At 46.9% G+C, this 23,477-nt stretch overlaps 1 protein-coding gene across 10 annotated transcripts in view; it reads right to left on the bottom strand.

The window, feature by feature from the left end:
• Positions 1 to 10,125: 10,125 nt before the first annotated feature.
• MAP3K13 (mitogen-activated protein kinase kinase kinase 13) overlaps positions 10,126 to 23,477 on the bottom strand; it is a 133,272-nt gene continuing 119,920 nt past the window's right edge. For all 10 annotated transcript variants that reach the window (XM_074964102.1, XM_074964101.1, XM_074964099.1 and 7 more), the window contains 3 exons: positions 19,446 to 19,516; positions 14,107 to 14,404; positions 10,126 to 11,467 (listed from right to left, as the gene is read on the bottom strand). In XM_074964102.1, the coding sequence (XP_074820203.1) occupies positions 11,366 to 11,467; positions 14,107 to 14,404; positions 19,446 to 19,516 (471 nt within the window). In that variant the 3' untranslated portion in view covers positions 10,126 to 11,365. The remainder of the gene's footprint in view (positions 11,468 to 14,106; positions 14,405 to 19,445; positions 19,517 to 23,477) is intronic.

Genomic DNA, 23,477 nt, shown 5'->3' with positions numbered 1-23,477 from the left:
CATGAAGACAATCAGAGCTGCCCATGCACTGACTTGTGAAAGGCACGGTTGGTGTATGTGCATCTGAAATGGAAATGACTGTTGTTTCCCCTTCATACGTTCAGTTTCCTTAATTTATTAAGTTCTAAATGTTTTATTATTTGCCTGGTTCTGTCACAGAATAAAATTTCACTTTTTGGAACATAATTCATTTTTATTAGTTCACAACATATGCTGGCTGGTGCTGAGCAGGTCTGACATCCACCAATTTCCTGTTACTTCATTTTGTCACAGAACCTATAACAACGTTCACAGACAACATTAATAGGTGCATTGACAATGCTCTATTTCCTACACACACACACAGCAATTACTACAAGATTCATTCTGGGCTGGAAAAGAGAAAGTCCAGGTAGAGCATACTCCAGCAACCCACACTACTCTGGCTCACTATTAAAATGGTCTTTAACAGCCTCCCTGAGCTGTACAGCTCCACTTTGAGCTCTTCTTCTAGCCCTTTTATCTGGCTGTTCTTATTACCCAGAGTCACAGTCCTGCATAGCAGGAGGTGATTAATAGCCCTGCACACTTACATGAGCACTGCCCCTGTGGTAGATTTCTGACTCCAAATTGATTCCCAACTGACCAGTAGCAATCTAGCATAGGAAGTTTCTACAGTGCAGTCACCACTTGCTTCTTAGCTGTCAATGCAGATCTCCTTTTGATGTCCCTGCATTGGATGGCTGGGGCAAGTTCAGCACAGAGATCCAGGAATGCGGCCTTGCACAGCTGAAAGTTCTGTGGCCACTGCTCAGTGTCCCAAACCTGCATTACAAGGCGATCCCACCAGTCAGTGCTTGTTTCTTGGGCCCAGAACTAGTGCTCCACCATCTCCAGCTGCTCTGAGAACACCAACAACCTTGAATTGTTTCTTTTTATATCCCACAGCAGTCTAGCCTCCGAGGAATCATGTTCCCCATAGGTTCTCTTGCATCTCTGCAAATACTGCAGGATTAGGTGTCCTCCCTATGCTCATGACAATAGTGCTGAGCTGTGCAGGTTCCATGCTTCTGTCAGAGGGGAGAGCCAGCAAGGAGGGATGTGGGGATTTTGAAGAAGTGTGAACAATTATGGGCTGGAGAACATTGCATTACAGGCAGTTGAACCCATGCTCCATGTCACCCCTGTGCATCTCATTTTGGCTCCATGAGGCTTGGCAAATACTTCTCAAAACACTCTGCACTGGGTGGTGGCGAGTTGCACAGGACACCTACCCATGGTGCACTGCACTCTGTATCACTACAAGCACGCCCAGTGAGGACAGAGCCCTCGCCGACACATGGCGAGTAGTGTGCTCACACACAAGCGATGCAATAACTGTGGTGGCTCATGTAACATCAGTGGACATGATTTTGTAGTGTAGACCTGGCCTAGAGTCTTTTTGTGTAGCTCCCCTTTTTGAAGTTAAATGCTGCTATGGTGGGATACTTCGGTATTTCCCCCTACAAGAAGATTAAATGTAGTTACATTCTGGTTGCTATTACCAAGCAGTTCAGCTATATTCATTCACCTCTTGAACCAGATCCTGTGCTCCACTTAGAACTAAATCAAGCATTGCCTCAGCCCTGGTGGGTTCCAGGACTATCTGCTCCCTGGAGCAGTCATACAGGAAGCAGGCTCAGAGGTTACCTTAGAGCAGCGGTTCCCAAACCATGTTCCGCGGAACACTGCTGTTCCGCCCGAGGTGAATAGGTGTTCCGCGAAAGAATCTAGAATTTAATTTTGACTCTTGCACTTGATTTTTGTACTACGTTATATGCGCTTTCCAGTTAGAAATTGTTCAAGTTATTTTAAATTTGTATTTTTGCTTTGTTTTAGAAAATAAAATATATTTGCGCATAAATAACGCAATTGTTTATTTGAAAACCCAACGACTACAGAATAATATAAGTGTTCCGTAATAGGCTAAAAAGTGTTCCGTGGCCAAAAAAGTTTGGGAAACACTGCCTTAGAGCATGCCTACCCAATTGGGCCCTGCAGAAAAGAGCCACTGGTGGTGCCAGTGCACCCCTCCCCCCAGCACACACAGTGCGTACTCAGAAGGTTGTAGGTCACATGCCTGGGCTGGGGCAGATCCACGTTCAGTTCCCTCCTCTCCCTGAGAGGAGCAGGGACGTGAACCCAGCTGAGTGCGCTAACCATTGGGCTCTGGGGTGTTCTGGGGCACGTCTCTCTCTCACCTCTTGAAGCAGTTCCATTTTGCATAACAGGCTGAACGATTCACTGGGCCTGAGCGAGAGAAAATCACTAAAGCTAGTGGTCAGGGCATCACCTGGGATGTGGGAGAGCGAGTTCAAGGCCGTGTTCCGCTGACTATGTGTACAGAGGGGAACAGCTGCAACAGGAGAGCCTGAGCCCCGCCACCAAACGCACACCGGTGACGTGGGAGATGGGTTCAAATGCCATCTGCTCTCAGGTCAAGGGGGAATGGGAATCTCGGTCTCCCGTGTCCTGGGTGAGTGCTAGACCCCCACCGCTGGTGGTAGAAGAGGCAATGGGGACACTAGCACTTTTTTTTTTTTTTGGCAAGGAAGGACTGGCCCCGGCTCAGGTCCCTGACTCCAGGAGTGTTCATGGCTGAGAATCCGGAGTGGAGATAGGCACCTCCCCCTGGCAAAGCCCAGTCCCCTTTGAGGGCAGGGCTTAGACCACACGCTTCACCTTGGCATTACCTCATGGGTAGCTCAGTGTGCTGCCTTCTGAGAGTCCCATTCTTAGGCACCTGTTTCTCTCCATGCCTTGTACAAGGAGCCTGGGCACCTAACTCGGGGCTGCAGATTCCACAAGGCAGCAGGGCCCCTGCAGGTTAGGCGTTGCAATGCTGAAACTAAGTCCCCTTTGTGGATCTAGCACACTGTGTTCTCTATGTCCCACTGGCACACCTCCGTGTGGTGATGGCTGGGGATTAGCGCTGCCAGTCTGATGCCCTTCCTGCAGGTGCTCACTCTGTCTCTCTTGGGACCCTCTAGTTCCCTCTTCGTGGCTTGGCCCTCTGGACAAGTCACTGTAGTTTTCCCCTTCCAGGGGGGGTTTGTGTACCAAGGTCTGTACCAGGCCATCTTCCAATTCACTGCCCATCAATAGTGCCACTTCCTCAGTGGCTGATAGGGGAACCTGAGCCCACCTTTTACTCCTGGTTCCAGCCCAGGGACTTTACAACCAGTGGATAAGGTCTGCGCTGTCCCACGCCTTGCTACTCTTGTCCTGGACTGTCTCCTACATTGCCTCTAGCAGGCTCCTTCTCCACCTTTCTCTGGGCATGCCCTGCCCTCCATAGCCTCAGACAGTGACTGCAGATCTCCTCCCTGCAGCCCCTTTCTGCCCTCAGGTCCCTGTCCAAGTGAGCTTCATCATTTAATTAGTCCTCATTGTTCCCTGGCTCCTCCAGGTGCAGCCACAGTGCTTAATTGGCTCACCTAGCCACCATAACCCCTTCAGAGGCTGGTGTGGGGTAAATACGCCATCACACCAGCCTTTCCTCTTGCTTGAGTGAATTTAGTGTTGTTGGAAAGTGCTGGGGGAAATGGTCCTACAGCCCCACACTTCATGCTGCCTCATGCGCCACCATTTTAAGTCCCTCTAGAACATTACCAGAAACCAGGCTTAAGGTAATGTGATGTAAAGCTCCCACCTCAGGCCTTATCAGACCCCCTTCCAAGTTATATAGAAGTGGAGCTGGTGTCTCACAGATGCTAGGGGAACTGTTACTACAGGCCTGTGAGAGGGTGAAGGCACTGTACGTGAAACTCCTTGAGGCCCTGTCAACTTAAGGAACCTGGCAACAGTCACAGCGTCCTGCCATTGGGCACCCTACATGATGTCAGTGATCCCATAAATAGCCCCTGTAGACAGCAGTTATGACAGCATATCATCAGGTGCATTAAGGTGAGTTAATAATGTAATGCCAGGATGCCCATGTACCCTAGGGCCAGGCACCTCTTTATAGGAAACAGATTAAACTACAGAGTTCTCCTGTATCTTATGTTTCAGAGTAGCAGCCGTGTTAGTCTGTATTCACAAAAAGAAAAGGAGGACTTGTGGCACCTTAGACACTAACAAATTTATTTGAGCATAAGCTTTCGTGAGCTACAGCTCACTTCATCGGATGGATCTTATGTGCTTGTTCGCCAGATGATGACGAGGCCTCTTGCTTGGGAAGGGTGGACAGACTCCGAAGCATTTCCTGAACCCTGGCTCTAATGAATAGCTCCTTTAGCACTGGACCATCCCAGCTAGGGTTAGATAAGACACTGGCTAATAAGGCAGGAGGGTGAGCCTTGGGCCTGGCCTTGTCTGTCTCCTTTTACAAATGCAGTTCTTTCTGATTTCTCCTTTCCTCATGGGAGGTGGGGGAGCTGGTCAGGCACCCTGCCCCACACCACGGCGGCTGTCTAGCACACATGCAGCACCAAGCCACACTTGCTTTAAAATGCATGTGTGGCACCAGGCTGTGGCTGCTTTCAGACACGCACCCTTGCTCCTAGGTTCTGAGCTCTCACACAGTATCCTTTCCAAATCTGTATTTGGTAGCTTATCTAGTTATTTTAGTTTCCTGTCATGTGATGTCAAGCAGTCTTCACAGAGGCAATTGTGCTTTCTCTTGGTACATGAGCTGTTAGGATGTAGCAAGACTAACCTGAGACAAGGGAAGAGGGTGCAGCTTGAATTTGTTTCACCGCAGCACTGAGCTCATCCCAAGAGGAGGGTAATGAAAGCCTTGGAGCTTGGTCTGCTAGCACCTTGCAAGGGGAGAGCACTGTAAGAAATGGGTGCTCTGCTGCTCTCCCTGGGAGGTTCCTGGGGGCAGGGAGCATCCCTGTGGCTTCAGTGCACTGTCTCCCCTGCCTACAATTGCAGTGAGCTGCCAGTGCCACCCGCAGGGAAGGGAAACTGAGCCGGAGGGTGTTTGGAAGGCAGCTTGGTTACATTAGGCTAATCAGACAGTGTTAGCAGGGATCCAGGGCTTGCATTTGGGAACGGGGGCTTCCTGCTTGGAGAGCAGCAGCTAAGAAAGGGATGAGTAGGGAGAAGGGCCCAAGCTCTTCTTGTTACACTGAGTCGCTGTAGGGCTTCAGTTAAGTTACCTCTCTGCCAGAAAGCTCTGCCCACCACCCCACAAGGCGGAGACGTACCCACCTCACAGGGAGCAGCCTTCATTTGTTCAAGTCCTTGAGCCCAATTCTGCTCAGTTACATCTGCATGAACCCAGCGTAATGGCCTGTGTCAGCACCGGCGGAACTGATGCACAGCTGGCCTGGAGGGGCTGCTTACCCACGTAGTGTGGGTAGATTTCCAGAAGGGCTGACTCGTGGCCTCCTTTGCCCCAGGGTTGTTTGTCCCTGCAGCATAAATAATGGGTGCAAAGCCGAGTATTTGCTCCTGCAGCCACCTGAGCACAGGACTCTTGTTCCATCACTCATCTAGGAGCCAGGACTCCCACCTACCAAGCAGGGTTTGACCCTGTGGTGTGCATGTCTGTCTGTGCTCTCTGGCTGCCATGGTGTGGACTGTGCCATAAATGGGCCCTGACATGTTTGCTAGGTCATCATCCATGGCTTGCGAACGTAATACATGGGGGTAACGGCTGAGCCCTCTGACAAAAGGATGCATGGGACCCTAAGGGGCTGGAGTCCAGTTCTCCTTTCTGATTGCATGGCTGTTTGCTTTCATGACTGGACAGGTTCTGCTTTCTGAATGGCAACTGGGGGAGGGGAAGATTTTTCAAAGTACAAAGCAGAACAGTTGGCAGGGGAGGGTTTTGGTGGGGGGAACCCTGCTCTGGCCAGAAAGAGGGTGCCCCCCACCCCTGACTTGACTGGAGAGAGGGCAGTGGGTAAGCCCAGCGGGAGGGCTCATGGGGAGGCAGAGCCAAGACTACTTGTGTGGGGAGGAATGGTGCTTGAGGTGCATGTGGTGATGGAGCCTGGATCTGTCTCAGCTGATGAAAACCAGCACTTCTATAAAAATACAGTGCTCAGGGCCATGCTCCCACGCCTGGGAGTGTACACGCAGACAAGCCCCTCCAGTCCAGGCTGGAGAGTCAGGGACTCTGGTCAGAACCAGCACAGCTGGAGTCAGAAACACAGCTAACTTCAAAGACACTTTAACTGATCAGCGATTTTCTGTCAGTTCAACAACTTCCAGTACAAATTCTTCAGACACGACACACCACCCAGACACCATGCCAAGCCTGGGACGTACTGAAGTACACTGGCTTTTTATTCCATGCATTTGTTTGCTTTGACACTCATTCTTGTTCCCATCACTGTACACAGTTCAGTACAGAAATCAAGTTTGTATCAGGAAGCCACAGCGCAGGGAGGAGAGAAAGGGAGATGAGAGAAACTGGGAAGGGCTGAAATGAAATGGTCACTTTCAACACACAGCAGGAAAAACTACATTAAACATAAACGCCAGAAGCCAGGCTGGTGTTGAGGAGCTGTCAGAAGCCATGCTGGGTGGGGAGTGGGCAGGGAGCCCACAACTCACCCTTCTCCTGGGAAGGCGAGTTTATAGGGAAGAAAAGAAAATGAAGTAGCCTGTCTACCCATGGGGCTTTCTCTGGGCATTTTGAGCCTGCCCTTGCCCAGGCTGAACAGCATTGTTACTGGCACTTCCGCCTGCAGCTCACCCTTTGTAATCCCCTAGTGCAAACTCTGCACTCAAGCCAGACAGCAGCACCTTCTGCACTCAGCTCCACCATATAAATCCACAGTATGTCAACATGCTTTGGTGAGGTTACATTGGGCTTACAGGAATGTAGCTGAGAGCAGACCTTGGCCTCTAGTTCTCACCTTCCTAAGAGCTACAGCCTAACCAGCGAATGAAGTCTAGACTTTGCAGTACAAATGGACACATTCCTTTGCAGACGTTACAGAGCTATTGCCTGGAAATACAAAACTTGGCCTGCTCCTTCCCACCTTGGCACATCAGACTGCACCAACACTGGCACAGCTGCATGGATTTTATTCATGTCATGGGTCAGATTATGATCCTTACTACAGTGTTCCTCAAGTACCTTCATAAACTCAACCTCCTTGTTCAGAAATATGGTACCTAGCACTCCTCAGGAGCGCCAGCACCTGCAGCCCTAGGACTTTTATCCTACTCCTATACCTTGGTTTGGTTTTCACCCTCTGCATGCTATTTACAAAAGCTCCTGGTGCTGTGGAATCAGACATACAGCGACGTGTGAGGCTCTGCCCCTATGGAGGGAGAGTGGCGATGGCATGTACTACCAGTTATAGCAGTAGTTTTTGTGAGTGGCAAAGCCAGGACCCCAAAACAAACCCCTGAATGCCCTGCAGCGTCCTATGCTGGATAAGACATGGTTTACGGAGCAAACTATTTCACTGATGTTTCAAGGAGTTTTTTAAAACAGCTCAGGCTGTTGCACCATCCCTTGGCCTGGAAAGGCAGCCTGCCCGAGTGATGTAAATCTGAGTGTGCAGCACCCTGAGCCAGGGGAACCCAGAAACGATCATAGTTCAAGGCAGATAGGGCCATAAGGTCATCTAGTCTGATGGGGACTAAATAATAGGTTGGAAACTTCCACAAGTAATAGTAGTTCTATGCGCTATAATGTGGCATGTCTGAGACCTGATATCTTGGGATAGAAGCGAGAACTGAAATATCCAGATCCCAGGGCTTCATGGCTTCTGCTTTTAGCCCTGATGACAAGATCTTGGACCTTAAAATTGCTTCTGACCTACACCTGACCGCTGCCTGCTTTGATCCTTGGCCCAGTAAAATTGGGGGTGATTGGCTCTGGTAGGTTTTTCCTTTTTAACTACCTGTTGTTTCAGGGTGTGTAGAGGTTTAGAACATTAGAAGAAAGCTGCCAGGAGTGTGTGTGGAACGTAGGCCAGGGGCTTCAGTGCCAGGACATCCTCACATGCATGGCATACTCTACACTAGGAAAAGTGCACATGCAAAACTAGACCATGTTGAACCTTCTGGGATGGAGATAAACACAGGTGCACTCGGGCTGCCTGAGCTATTGCACAGTGCACACCAAGGTCCATTCATGACCCAAGAGAGCCCAGCACCTCATACAGCAGAGCTGCTGTCCACATGCTACCAGTGCATAAGGAGCAATAACGCTAGCAGGACTCCTGAAGGAGGCACTAGCTGTTGGCAGGATTTCGGATAGCTGCCAGCAGGTAATGGGGGAAGTGCCTCTCAGTATGAAGAGGGGCAGCAGACCAATGCTAGGGTGGAAAGTGCCCACACCAAAGGGGATGATTTTGTACTGCCTCTCCATGAGAGTGAGGCATGATTGTGACAGACAGTGGAGATGAGCAATGTGGTTGAAGGCAAGGCCATGAAGAAGCCTAAAGAGGTGTACAGTACAGAAAGCAGGTAGGGCCACAAACTCACATGCTTCTCAGTATAGGTTAGCAGGTGCTACTATAAGTCTAAGAACTTTCAGAGAACTCCCTCATGTAACTCACCAGGGGCTACCACTATCTCTGCGTGCTGGCAAAACAACTCCTGTGGGCACCAGGGAATCCTTTGTGCCTTCTCAAGCAGGGTCTGATTGATATGGAGTCCAAGTACCTGACTCAGGGCTCTGGCAGTCTACAGCATGAGGTCGGATGGTCCCCTCTTGCCTATGATCTATGGCTGCCTTGGGAAATGAGCGCGCTCTTAAGAAAACACTTGACATCTCAGGTGAGCAGGGCTGGCTTGGCACATGGGTGCCCTCTCTGCACATCACAGTCCAGTAACCAGATCACCCTTAGCAGCACAGCTTCTGCTGGAGCTTAAAGCTCTCGGCAGGGCCAGGCATCGGCACTCCATTCTGGGGTGAACCTCCCCATCACTGGCACACTGAATTTGGTCCCCCTTGCATTTGTGGTGGTCAGTCTGGCCCCTGCCTTCAATTTCTAGGGGGTGGTTGCTGGTCCTCTCTCCTCCTTTACCTAGCTGTTTTATGCGAGCATTTGGGACCTCCTGCGTAGCACCACCGCTAGAATTGATGCCCTGCTCTGTACTAGCAGCCGAGAAAGCCTCTCCAGAGAGGCTTGGTCAAAACTTTCTGCTTATTTCTCACTATAAAGTACTCCCTCCTGTCCAACCCTTTCCCCTCACTCCATCTGCCCTCCCCCTCCCCCCAACACTCACACCCTGTTGCCCCTTTGTTAATCAGGAGCAAACCCAAACTGTACAGTTTCACCCGTGTGGAAGATCCCTAAAGCCCATGAAACTGAGTACCTCCTCCTTCGCCTTGCAGGCCAGCCCGCGCTGACACAGCCTCCAGAATGACTGTACTCTGCATGACACCAGCAGGGGAGCAAATCCTGACAGCCCCTGAAACCAGCTCTGTTCCCATCCTTCTGTGATGCACAAGGAGGAAATAACATCACATGAAGAGAGAACAATTGTGCTAGCAGTAAAGCCAACCTTCTGATCTACAGAAAAGTTAATAAATAAAATAATAACTTAAGATCTACATGTAGTCCAGCTACAAAAATTTAAAAATATGGAATAATTTAACTCATACAATACTGCTCTTTGTATAAGCAAAACATTTTCCTTCATTCTTGCCAATAAGCTATAAATTACCAAGGCTACCTTCAAATCAACATTTTAACATAAAATGTAAACAAACAAAGCAACAGAAGAACCTGCCTACTGTCCATTCCTGCCGGTCATCTGAGGCTCATGCATGGTTTCAACAAGATGGCTGATTTCCCCAGGACACACTGCTCTAGCCATGCTAGCCAGACCATGAGGAAGAGCAGCTGCCTTTCCCAGGGCTCTTGAGGCAGAGCTGAAATTGTTCCAGAGGGAAAATAACTGAGAAACGGACTAAAATCTTTGTTCTGTGTGTCAGTTAAAAGGAGCCATTTGTTTCTGAACGGAAGGCCCAGTGAGGCCCCTGGGAATGCTAGGCTGGTCACTCAAATGTCAGTGCCTCTGCCTTTCAGATACCCCCACAATGCGTCAGTTTCTCCTCCAGGTTGGAATTTACAGGAGTGGGATACGCTCTTTGAGGTCCCCCACATAAAATACACCCACAACCAAAATCAAGCGCTCTCTCCTCTCCCACTCCCCCCCCCCCCCTTATGTAACTGAGTCCAAATTTTGCTTTCTGTTTTACACCAAGCCTAACATGAAGGGCAGGCAGCTGTTAATGCTTCCAAAACCAAATCATTAATAAACAGAACAAAGGGAGGGTTGATACTGTTGTCCAGGCCAACGTATTCCCTGGTTTGCTCCCAATACACAGCTCTCTCCCTTGGCGCTGGCCAGTTGTATGGTGATGTGATAGGTTGCCTCTGAAGGTTCAGTACAGGTGTCTCTGGTTTCCTCCCCAGTCTAGTTCTCAGGCTTCGCAGAATGTGCTTTCCATGCTTCTTGTGTTTCCAGCACTGATTTGATTGATTTTTTTTTAATTGAAGAAAACAAATGGGAGAATGGGAAGTGAGGAGAGGAAGTAAACTGTGGGAAAATGGCACTCTGCAGCTGAAAGATCTTTCTCTGCTCAGCTGGAAATTCACACGGTTTTGTCTGCCATAGTGAAGCTGATTGGTGATGGTAAAAAGTGCTGTTATACCAAGTCTTGAGAGAGAATGAGGTTAGAATACATCTGCAGGATCTCACAACAAAATGCTGATTTAAAAATAAACCAAAACCCCATCAATTAACCCCCATTATCACATTCCTGGGGGAATGTATTGATTCAGAAGACCCTGGATGTAAGCACCTTGGTACCAAATTTCTCCAGGAACATGTCCACTTTCTGATTAAAAGTGACCCAGTGGTTATACTGAATGCCATTTGTTCATAGGTTACCTTTAGCAAGGTTTCTCTTATGCTTCTTCATTTGATAAGACTGATTGGTTTGTTTCTCTTTATCTATTCTCCAACCTTTAGGGCCCTGAGGCCTGGTCCCCTGGGAGAGCAGCAGTAGATCCTGATGTGTCCATCATGCTATTTATGTAAGACTCACAAGGATGAGTCTCTTTCATTTGCTTCCTTTCTTAACTTTTTTTGCAACAAATTAATGTCTCTCTCAATATATAGTCCACTCTTTACAGTAAAAAGTGTTAAAATATAAAAAAAATAAAATAAATATCAATGTTACAGTAGCTAGATTATTCAATAAAGTACATCCCTGCCATTCTTGATTGAAATGCTCAGTGAGAATTAATTTCATTTGGACATTTTTCCAGAGATTCAAGTTATTGCAGATCATTTCTGGGATGGGAAGGAGAATCAGCTTCTCTTCCTGTCAAAGTATGAGGGGGTGGGGGAAATGAAGGGAGTCTTGGGGAATCCAAATGCCAGTATAAGAAGGGCTTTGGTGGGGAATTTGTCATTACCACGTAGCAGAACTGCAGGGCTTATTGGTCCGGACGGTTGCATCAGAACACTCCCCCTCAGAAGAGTCACAATCCGATTCTCCAAACTGTGCCTGGTTCTGTAAGGCAAAAGGACAGGGAAACTCTTTTAGTCATTTCCCTGCACTGCAGAGTGACTGCACTGGCAGGATCAGCAGCTGATTGGTAGAGGAGCAGGAGACAGGGAAAGGTCCCAATCAGTGAGCTTATCACTTCTTGTCTTTTGGCAGCCAGCAGGGGGCATTGCGGATCCATGGAACGTCACTTCTGATCCCCAACACATAGCCACAGAGACCTGCTGGCTAGAGAGTGTAACTGGTGGAACAGGGAAAGGGAAAGCAAGGACCTTCCCCCACACACATGCCCACTGTCCTACTTACATAAAACTGGAAGGAGAACAGCACATAGGCCAATCTAATGCAAAATTCCTAAAACCACAGAAGTTAGGGGAAGAGGGAAGGCAGAGCAAGAAAGATGAGAGAACACAGGCACACAGGGAATGCCATATCTAGTCAGACCAATCTCCTGTCTCCAACAGTGAACACAACCAGTTGCTTTACAGGAAGGTACAAGAAACTCCGTTGTGGAGAATGAGGAATAACTTGCCCTAGAGGAAATTATTCTAACCCCTTAGGCTGGTGTATGACCAAAATAGGAGGGTTTATATTAGGGCTGTTGATTAATCGCAGTTAACTCATGTGATTAACTCAAAAAAATTAATCACGATTAAAAAAATTAATCATGATTAATTGCAGTTTTAATCACACTGTTAAACAATAGAATACCAATTGAAATGTATTAAATATTTTGGATGTTTTTCTACATTTTCATATATATTGTATTCTGTGTTGTAATTGAAATCAAAGTGTATATTTTTTATTACAAATATTTGCACTGTAAAAATTATAAACAAAAGAAATAGTATTTTTCAGTCCACCTCATACAAGTACTGTAGTACAATCTCTTTGTCGTCAAAGTGAAATTTACAAATGTAGATTTTTTTTTTTACATAACTGCACTCAAAAACAAAACAATGTAAAACTTCAGAGCCTACAAGTCCACTCAGTCCTACTTCTTGTTCAGCCAATCGCTAAGAAAAACAAGTTTGTTTACATTTACGGGAGATAATGCTGCCCTCTTTTTATTTACAATGTCACCAGAAAGTGAGAACAGGCATTTGCATGGCACTTTTGTAGCCGGCACTGCAAGGTATTTACGTGCCAGATGTGCTAAACATTCGTATGCCCCTTCATGCTTTGGCCACCATTCCAGGGGACATGCTTCCATGCTGATGACGCTTATTAAAAAAATAATGCATTAATTAAATTTGTGACTGAACTCCTTGGGGGAGAACTGTATGTTTCCTGCTCTGTTTTACCCACAGTCTGCCATATATTTCATGTTATAGCAGTCTCGGGTGATGACCTAGCACATGCTGTTCATTTTAAGAACACTTTCACTGCAAATCTGGTACTAATATGAGATTTCTAAAGATAGCTAGAGCACTCAAACAAAGGTTTAAGAGTCTGAAGTGCCTTCAAAAATCTGAGAGGGATGAGATGTGGAGCACCCTTTCAGAAGTCTTAAAAGAGCAACACTCCGATGTGGAAACAACAGAACCCGAACCACCAAAAAAGAAAATCAACCTTCTGCTGGTGGCATCTGACTCAAATAATGAAAATGAACAGGCATCAATCCGCACTGCTTTGGATTGTTATCAAGCAGAACCCGTCATCAGCATGGACACATGTCCCCTGGAATGGTAACCGAAGCATGAAAGGACATATGGATCTTTAGCGCATCTGGCATATAAACATCGTGTGACGCTGGATACAACAGTGCCACGAGAATGCCTGTTCTCACTTTCAGGTTACATTGTAAACAAGAGGCGGGCAACATTATCTCCTGCAAATATAAACAAACTTGTTTCTCTGAGCAATTGGCTGAACAAGAAGTAGGACTGAGTGGACTTGCAGGTTCTAAAATTTTACCTTGTTTTATTTTTGAATGCAGTTTTTTTTGTACATAATTCTACATTTGTAAGTTGCACTTTCACGATAAAGAGATAGAACAACAGTACTTGTATTAGGTGAATTGAAAAATACTATTTTTGTTTTTTTACAGTGCAAATACTTGTAATCAAAAATAAATATAAAGTGAGCACTGTACACTTTGTATTCTGTGTTGTAATTGAAACCAATATATTTGAAAATGTAGAAAACATCCAAAAATGTTTAAATAAATGGTATTATATTATTGTTTAACAGTGAGATTAATTGTGCAATTAATCGTTCGATTAACTTTTTTAATTGCTTGACAGCCCTAGTTTATATCCCTTCCATTTTATTATTTAAACTCCAATTTTTCATCCTATCTAATGTAACTGTGGATGCCTCATTAGTCATATAAATGGTCTCTCTTCTTCTGAAGCCTGTTAAGCTCCTGGCCTCAACAATATCTAGTGGCAATGAGTTCCACAGGCTAATTGTGTCTTGTGTAACTTTTATCAGTTATACATTTTCTGCCTTTCAATTTCTTGGAACGTTCCAGGGTGAAGAGAAGTGCCCAGTCTACCCTCTCTCTGCAGTACCCCTCTCATGGCCCCTTTCTGTGCAGTCCCAGGCTTTTGCCTCTCTAGTCATATGGATTTATTGTCTGGCTTCTAGTTATTTTCACCACCCGACAGAAGAGGAAGGGGAGTACTGAAGGCCCCACTCACCTCACAGCTGTGTTCATCTGCACAGAGCTTGCCCAACGACATCTGTGTCTTTACCCTGCGCACGGCGCACTCTTTGTCCGAAAGACCATCAGACTGAGTGGAGATCTCGATGGGGATTTCCGGAGTCTGGGACAGCATGTCCTCCAGCTTCTCAGTCAGCTGGTCTTCCAGCCTGTTGGCCAGCTCATCTGGGCTGTTTGAGTGGTCGCTGGTGTTTCCCTCCTCTCCATCGGACACAGAGAAGTTCTCAGAGCTGAAGGTTGAGTAGGACTGGCAGCTACTAATGCAGCGGTGAGGCCTGCAAGCCCAGGAGAACAGCTTAGCTTCACTTTGCTCAATCCCTGCATTGCAGTGTTTCTGTTTATACTGGTAAATCACTTCCCCCACTCCACATTACTGGCCGGGCTGCTCCACTTCACACCCAAAGGAGATTGGCCCTCACAAGCTAACCCACATCCACCGAACACTCTGTGGGAGGCTGTGTTAGGATGGTCTCCAATTGCCCCCTCAGTTGCCACCTTTTTGGTAGTTCCAGTCCCATCCTCCACTTTTGTAAAGTTCACTAGGCAGGGCAAGGGGGCCAGCAAAGAACACTTCTCCAGCTGGAGCCATGTCACTGATGGTACATATGTCAGCCCTGCCTGGGGAAAAACCCTTCTGACTGGCTCCTTTCCCCACCTCCAGAGGTGTAAGCAGCCAATCAGAGTTGCTCTCCCCACCCCTCAGAAGCTGAAATCATTCTCACAAAAGGGGAGGGGAAGAGGGAGCAGAAAGAGCCGAGGATGGCCCCCTACTCCCTGGGAACAATGGGACAGCTCCTCTCTACCTCCTCTCCACAGCACCCAACCTGGAAGTGACAGTGGGGATCCTGCCGCAGCCCTGCCCCAGGCCTTGGAGGGGGTGAGGAACCCCAGAAGCTGCAGAAAAAGCAGAGGTAAGGTTGGGGGAGAACAGATGGGGATCTGGAGGAGGCAGAATTGATGGGGAGTGGAGGGGCTGCCAGATGTGATGTCACCTTCATTTCTGTACAAAATGATAGAGCTCCCCACTTTTTTCAATTTGCTCTATGCATCGGTAACAGGCTAACCATATGTTGCTGGCCCCAAGTATTGTTATTATTATTCAAAACAAAGCAAAACAAGTTGCTAAGATTGCAGGCACAGAGCCATGCTTTGAGACAAAAAGTATTAGGAAAATGTTTAAAAGTGAATGACATGATCTGAATTTTCAAAACCTGAACTTGAGGTTTGTTTTCTGATGTTTACAAAATTCCCAGAAGAGCTCTTGCTGGGACTGAGAAGTGACATGCTAAATTTCACAGGGAGTGGTCTCTTTACAGAGAACTTGAGAAGGAAAAGGTGTCTTTTGGAGAGGGAGGGGGCATGAAGGGCTCTGTGATGGGGTGTTTACCCCGCTCAAGGCAGAGCAAGTTAAGATTAGGTTAATTAACCTGATTGGCTGCACCTGAGGGAGAGCCAGGGCTTGAAAGGCTGATTGACGATGGAGCCCATCTGAGAAGGAACAAGCAGGGCTGGTATAAAGCCAGGAAGTTGGCAGCAGAAGAGGGCTGCAGGGGAAGTAGTCTGCAGTCACTCTCTGGAAGAAGGGAGTTTGGGTTGGTAAAAGTGGGTGGGGGGAAGGGTGCGAGAAGATGCAGGAAGGAGTCCAGGGAAACAGCAGCAGGGTCTGTGAGCAAGCAGACCACAGGTGCTAAACACAGGGTCCCTTGACTGGAACCCAGAGTACAGGGTGGGCCCAAGTTCCCCTATGAGCCACTGGGGAAGTGGCCTAGACTGGGCAGTGGAGCAGAAGAATGCCTGGGGCAGTTGTCCAGTGGGATTTTGCTACCCTGGAAAGGAAGGACTATAGTGACCTGGCCAGAGGACCAAGCCACAAAGAGAGAGCACCTTGAGTCAGAGAGAGGGAGGATGCCTGGCACATGAACAACAGAAGGGGATGTTGGACCTGGAAGGAGCTAATGCCCAAAGCAGCCAGAAGGAGGCACCCTAGCAGTGATTGTATCCCATGAGAGGTTTATAAAATGAAGCTACCTTTAACTTTAATTATGGCACAGTGGGGCCCTGATCCTTGAATGGGGCTCCTAGGTACTACAGTAACTCTTCGCTTAACGTTGTAGTTATGTTCCTGAAAAATGCAACTTTAAGCGAAACGATGTTATGTGAATCCAATTTCCCCATAAGAATTAATGTAAATAAGGGGGGGGGTTAGGTTCCAGAGAAATGTTTTCACTAGACAAAAAACTATATATATATATATATATACACACACACACACACACACAGGATAAGTTTTAAACAGACAATTTAATACTGTACACAGCAATGATGATTGTGAAGCTTAGTTGAGGTGGTGAAGTCAGAGGGTGAGATATTTCCCAGGGAATGCCATACTGCTAAATGATGAACTAGCATTCGGCTGAGTCCTCAAGGGTTAACACATTGTTAATGTAGCCTCACACTCTACAAGGCAGCACGAATGGAGGGAGGGGAGACAGCATGGCAGACAGACACAGAGACACACACACTGTGTGAGAGAGATGCGCATTGCCCCTTTAAGTACGCTGACACCACTCTAAGTACATTGCCTTTTTAAGTAGATCAGCAAGTTGAGATAGCAGCTGTTGCCAGCAAGCTCCCTCTGTCCTGAGCCCTGTCGTGTCCCCACCCTGCTCTATATGGAGAAGGGGTAAACGGGGGGCAGGAGTGGGGGGGAGGGGGACACCCTGACATTAACCCCCTTCTCCCCCCCCACCCCTGCACAGCAAGTAGGAGGTTCCTGGGAGCAGCTCCAAGGCAGAGGGCAGGAGCAGCACATGGCAGTGTGGGGGAGGGACAGCTGAACTGCTGGCAATTGGTAGCTTGCTGGGCGGCTGCTGCACAGGGAACTTAGGGGAGCGGGGAGCTGATGGGGGCGGTGGCTGCCGGTCCACCCTGGTTCCAAGCCCCCACCAGCTAGCTCCAATGGGTTGCTCTTCCTGCAAGCAGTGGACAAAGCAGGCAGCTGCCAAACAATGTTATAAGGGAGCATTGCGCAACTTTAAACGAGCATGTTCCCTAATTGATCAGCAACGTAACAACGAAACAATGTTAACCGGGATGACTTTAAGTGAGCAGATACTGTACTACAATAAATATTATAATAAACCCAAAGCACTGGAATGCTTTCCATAGATCCCTTTTGAAACTGTACAACTGCTCAAGCACTACAGCACAATGACTGAACATGTCCTTGCCCCTTTCCCACCTCCCTGCTTCTGCACTAACAATGTGTAGTTTTCAGCGCGCTCCTGCGCTGTGGATATCACAGCTACTCGCTCTTGCAGATCCCCTCTTCAATCATATGTTCCACTGCCCCTCTCCTCAACACAGCATGCTCAGGGGCAGCACAGTGCACCACTCAGCTTACCTCCCGCACTGGGACTGAATCGCTGCACTAGCCCAGCAGGTGCTCCTCCAGGCAGTCTAAGCAGCACTACCTGGCTGATGCCCCTGCATGCTGAGTCAAGTGTACAGCACTTCTGAAAACTCCCTGGGCAATGAGTGGGCACTAACCCCATATAAATGTCCTCCCTGATGCCCCTCCACACTAGAAAAGGGTACTGTCCAGGTGGCAATGGTTCATGATTAATTAGGAAAGCAGGCGATGTCCCCTGGGGCTGAGTGAATGCACTGCACAGCAGTTTTCATTCCACATGCTGAGAACTGCCACTAACCATTTGAGTCACCTCATTTACACAAAGGTTCCCATTCTCCATGTGCTCCAGACAGCTGGGAAGAAATGATGCTGAATTTCCCATGACAATTGATGGTGGTTTTATAAAACTTGCCCACACCTTTTATTGCAGGATTAATCAGAAGGAATATGGGGTCTGTCCCAGGAGAAGAGCTTTTAATACTTCACACCTGGCAGTGGCTAACAGCTTCAGAAGGTGATATAGGCCCAGATTCTATACTCTCTGAGCCACTCGATCCAGATTTTACTACACTGTCCACAAATGTGAATCCTTCAAATCCCCTTTCCATCCTAATCGTCGCAATACTTTGGTAGACATAGGTGCACCTTTGTTACCCCACTCTGGAACATTCATTCCTAGCTCTCTTTTCCTTATGGAGAAGATGCGTTGTGGGGAGCACGCTCTAATTCACACACGAATCTCTGCAGCAATCACAGGACACCCATAGCACAGCTGACACACAGGCAGAGGAGGGTGCTTTTTGTATTGACACGTTCCTTTTCCACTTTTACGCATGTGAACATCCTTTCAAGACAAGATTCAGCAATTTCTAACACAATGAAAGTCATGGGGAACACCCATAATCTTTGACTAAAATGTTTGGAGAATGAAGGAGCCCCTGCCTAGAGCAGCCAAAGCCAACAGACCAATTCCTCCAATAGGGGGAAGTGGGGAGCAGAATGGAGATCTTGGAGGTGGAGTGGAATCTGGGTGACGGGTCCTGGGGAGGAATCAAGAGGCTGAGTAGAGAAATTCAGTATAAATTATGAGAACCAAATTACTGTAGCTGAGACCCAAACTAAAGGGCTGTAGTTGGATGTAGCTAATGCTCTTTCAAATGTTTCACTCGACTTCCCTCCTCAGTCCCTGGGCTTCTCTCCAGGATCCCTGCCTTCAATTACCCAAGCCCCACTTTTTCAAAGGGGGTCATGATCCCTGCCTTATGGGGAGGACGTGACCCTGTTTCAGAAAACCAGGCTTTTGATCAAGTGACGTCCGTGTAATCAAGGCTGCACTATTCTAGCCCAGATGCTGGAGTCATTCCCTTGCCCTCTGCAGCAACAAATCTGATAAAGAACTTTTGAAAGATGCTTTCAAGGGTGCCAGACCCTGGCAGTTTCAAGCTTAATGGTACAGATATTGGAGATACCAGACTGGGTAGCAGTAGCCTCTTGCACTGGTCACACATAGTGAGGTTCCTGCCCAAACAAGCCCATAATGGAGAGGAGCTATGCTGAAGATGCCTGCAACTTGCAGGGGGTTGAAAACAGCTCAGCACAGCATGAGACATCATAGAGGGGACACTCATGTGATTGATCTTGTAGCTAGTTGGACTGGAGCTCTTGCCATAGTTTACAGTGCTGATGGTCACCACAGGACTGGCCAGGCCCTTGACAGTATCACTACAGGGTTGGATACACTTCATGCTGGAACTTGGGCAAAGATTCCGCAGGGACCTATCATGCTGAGGCAGAAGGCTCACAATTCCCAGCACAATGCCATGATGTTAAGTGAACCAGGTTAAAAAAAAAAATAGATTTCTGCCTACCACTCAAGGAAGGATTGGAGGAGTTTAGCTATTTACCTCTGTCTCCGTGGGAACTCCACTTCACTGTCCACTTCTCCTTCTTCCTGTTCTGAAGAGTCATCACCACTCTGGCAGGGGGAAAGAGAACCATGTTATTGGACTGATTTAAAACAATCATACAGCTATCTAGCTGCCACTTGGTTCTCTGGTACAAAGCCACTGCACCAAAAGGTTTCATAGTGTTTAAAGCCAGAAGGTACCCTTAGATCATCTGCTTTGATCTCCTGAATATCGCAGACCATTAGTTCACACCCAGTTACCACCATATGGAGCCCAGTATCTTGGGTAAACTAAAACATTTCAGTCCTCAAGAGACTAAGCTGCTGTGTGCCACAGGCAGAGAACAGGGGGACCGAGGTACCACCAATGCCTGAGGCCCCAGCAGTGGCAGGGAACAGATAGATGACATATGCTAAGATGATCCCAGCAGATGAACCAATCCCCCATGCTGCAGAGGAAGGTGAAAACCTCCAAAGGTCCCAGCCAATCTAACCTGGGGAAAAATTCCATCCTGACCTCTAATCTGGTGATCACTTAGATCCAGAGCACATGAACAGAGCAACACCATCCAGGCAGCTAAAATACAGGATTTTCTGTACCACATCAGATCATTTTGTCCACCCCATCTGGTGTCCCATCTCCAGCCAGAGCCAATCCCTACTGCTTCAAAGGAAGGCAAAAAAACCCTAACCTTCAAAATACATCCAGCTAATTATACATCAGGGGAAAAAGTTCACCTTTAATGCTCAGGGAGGACAGCTGAAGCCATGAGGCCTGAGATTAAATTATATTCATTGTCATAATGCAGACCTGCAAGTGTTCTGAGCATGCTGAGGGCAGTTCAGAGAATCTGTACTCTCCATGGCCCATGAAGGAAGGGAGTGACTACAGCACTCCAAACAAATAAGGAGTCAAAAACTTCTGCAAGCTAAAAGCTATGAAAAGTGGAATGGTGCAGGAAACTCTGAGATGTGGCAAATGTTTCACACTGGACGGACACAGACATTTGACTGCTGATCAATTTAACAGGAAATACAACCAATCGGGTCTTAGAGTCATCATGCCTGAAAATTACGAAGGTCTGAGTTAAAATACCCAGGGCAACTTCTGAGATACTGGAATATCCCAGCAATATTCCTGAAATGGGGACATTTAACATAGAGTTTAGATCTTGTCTTCACAGGGACACTGACTGGCAGTATAATTGTACAGCTATAGCTATGTTGGTATTACTCCCACATAGATACTCTATTCCAGAAGAAAAGTGACTTGGTCCTTGCATAATTACTCTGTTTTGTGTTTTGCAGTGGGGTAATTTTTCTGGAATAAAGTCACTTTTTTTTCCAGAATAGTGTCCACATGGGGAATTATACCAACCTAGCTACAGCAGTAGAATTCTGCCACCAGAGTTTTGCCAATTTCCCTGCATAGGCAAGCCAGAGACTGGCACAGTTTTACAGTCCTTTAAGTGACAAGATGACCAAAGATACAGAATTCAGCAGGGACTAAATAATGTGCTTTATTGTGGAATTATTAGTACTTAGTTTTGAAATATTCTTTGACAGCCACAAGGTCACACCTGAAAGAAAATTATTACAATTCTCTGTTTCCAAAATTATATCATTAGGGAGAGATGTACAGTACTTTGGAGTGATAATATAACATGACAAAAATACTGAAAGAAAACTGAATATGAAATAGAATAGAATAGAGGTAGAATATGAAACAGCACTGGATTCTGGGGACATCCCAAAGGTTTATCATGATATTAGAAGCAGTAGAGTATAACCAGAAGAACTAAAACAAGTAGAATTAGAGTAATAAGGATACAGTCACACAGTCCCCATAACTCTCCGAACAAGCTAGCTGTCTCTAGTCAATAATACATAAAAGCAGGGGAGATATCTGAGAAAATTAAAAGTGAGAGTACACCAGAGTCTGAAGGAAGCAAAAAGGCAACTGTGACAGAATTGGAACTGTTCATTAATCATCATGGATACTGGATGTTGACCTGGTTATGGGGAGGTTTACTGTATAGTTTTAGTTTAATGCGGGGCTATTGGGAAAACAAGCAGGAAGGAAAAGAATAGCCACTCCTCTGCAAACATTTGAGGGTTAAGAGACACTACCCGGAGAGGAAAAAGCCTGAGAACTGGAAGATCAAAAGGACTATAGAAGTTTAAAAAAGAACACTCTCTCACAAGGAGTTGTTCAGGGGAACGAAACTAAGGCCATGACGACATTACCGCTTATGTCGGCAAAACTTACGTCACATGGGTGTGAAGAAAACACCCCCCTGAGTGACATAAGTTGCACCTACAGAAGCGCCGGTGTGCTCAGCGCTATGTTGGTGGGAGAGCTTCTCCCACTGACATAGTCACTGCCACTTGAGGTGGTTTTATTTTGTCGACGGGAGACCTCTCTCCTGTCGACCTCAGCCGTGCTACTGTAAGCTCACTAGTGTAAACATGGCCAAAGAGGCAGGTACCCGTTGGAGGTGTTGGAAGAAGCTGGGCCTGCCTAGGTTACCATCACCCCTCTCCCCAGGCTTCAGAGCCCAAGCCCGAATGTCTACATGGCTATTTTCAGTGCCATAGCACGAGACCCACAAGCCTGAGCCTGCACTCCCAAGCTTTGAGAATCACGGCCACGGTTTATTGCTATGTAGACATATCCTAAATGCTTTGTCCCTACTGTTGAAACAAACACCACCCTGATATAAGAAGGCTGGCTGGTCACTATATACACCACCAATCACAGACTCCTAAAGGGAAGAATCACAGGCATCAAAACCAGTCAGATCTGTTGGGGTAAGTGGTGTTGATCCAGAGGGCATGGCAACCCAGGGCCTTGTGTAAGGCACAAGGCCTGAGACCTGGGCTGCACGAAGAGAAACCAGAGATGGCACAGAGGTGCAGCTAGCCCTGTAGTCATGACAGCATCACTGGAAGCTGGGAGCAAGCTAGCTTTGACAGTATGCTGAGCTCAATAATCCAGCCAAGAAATGATCATGCGTGGCTTTTGTATTAAGATTTGACTACAAATGAAATTTAACTGCTTTCTCTGGTATTTTTCTCAAAATCTAATGTCCTCCTGGCAGACTTCTGGCAGATCCTTTGTATTTCTCCTCCAAAGTAGCTTGTCTTTTTCCGTGGTCACCCTCCCTTCTTATATCTTCTTTTCTATCTCTTGAAAAATTGATTATTTTGTTTATTAACTTATACACAAAAGACTACATTAAAAGAACATTATTAAGGTTGCAAAGTCAAGCACTGAAAAATTAGGAAATGCCAGGCTGCCTGCATAACGTTAATTTGTCTCCCTTGTGTATATGAATTATGATACATTCTTTAATTATGTAACTCCCTTAACCCTGACACCATCCTTTCTCTTCCTGCAATCCCCTGCCTTGTTCACTAAACACCTTCCAAGTTCCACAACAAATGAGACAGGGCCCTATAGAAAAAAGCAACAATGATTCATCCCCAGAGCAGCTCCATCCTGTGTACTGATGGAGGCAGGGGTCCTGTGGAAAAAAATAGCATGTGATCATGTAATTAAAGACTGTCTCATAACGCATACACACAGGAGGGTTGATTTAAGGTTGCACAGGCAATCTGAATTTTGGCATTTCCAAACTGGAATGCTTGACTTTGCAACCTTAATAATGTTATTTTAATGTAGTTTTGTGTGTGTAATTTTCTAGGGCTTTTTTAAAAAGCAAACTGGAAAAAAAAATCCATCGTGTGGAACCATACCGCCAACCACATGGGCCATCAGTAAGGTTGGCAGCTTTAGATCCACTGCAATAACCTCTTCCACTTTAGCTAACAGAGTAACTGATAGCAGTAGTAGATTGTCATCCTCTGTGTGGCCCAGCCACAAGAGGGAAATGAGGCATACATTTTGTCAGTGGGTTTCATAGCTATTTGTTGCCAGTACAGGAAATGTTGTGACTCGGGAATCCTCCATTCTATTCCAGGTTATGAAAGGAATGCACTTCAGTGTTGAGACCCTTCAGGTCCTATT

The sequence above is a fragment of the Natator depressus genome, chromosome 9, assembly GCF_965152275.1.
Source record: "Natator depressus isolate rNatDep1 chromosome 9, rNatDep2.hap1, whole genome shotgun sequence".
In the NCBI taxonomy this organism is placed as follows: Eukaryota; Metazoa; Chordata; order Testudines; family Cheloniidae; genus Natator; species Natator depressus.
The sequence above is the reverse complement of the archived record's forward strand: the minus strand, read 5'-3'. Positions and strand labels throughout refer to the sequence as shown.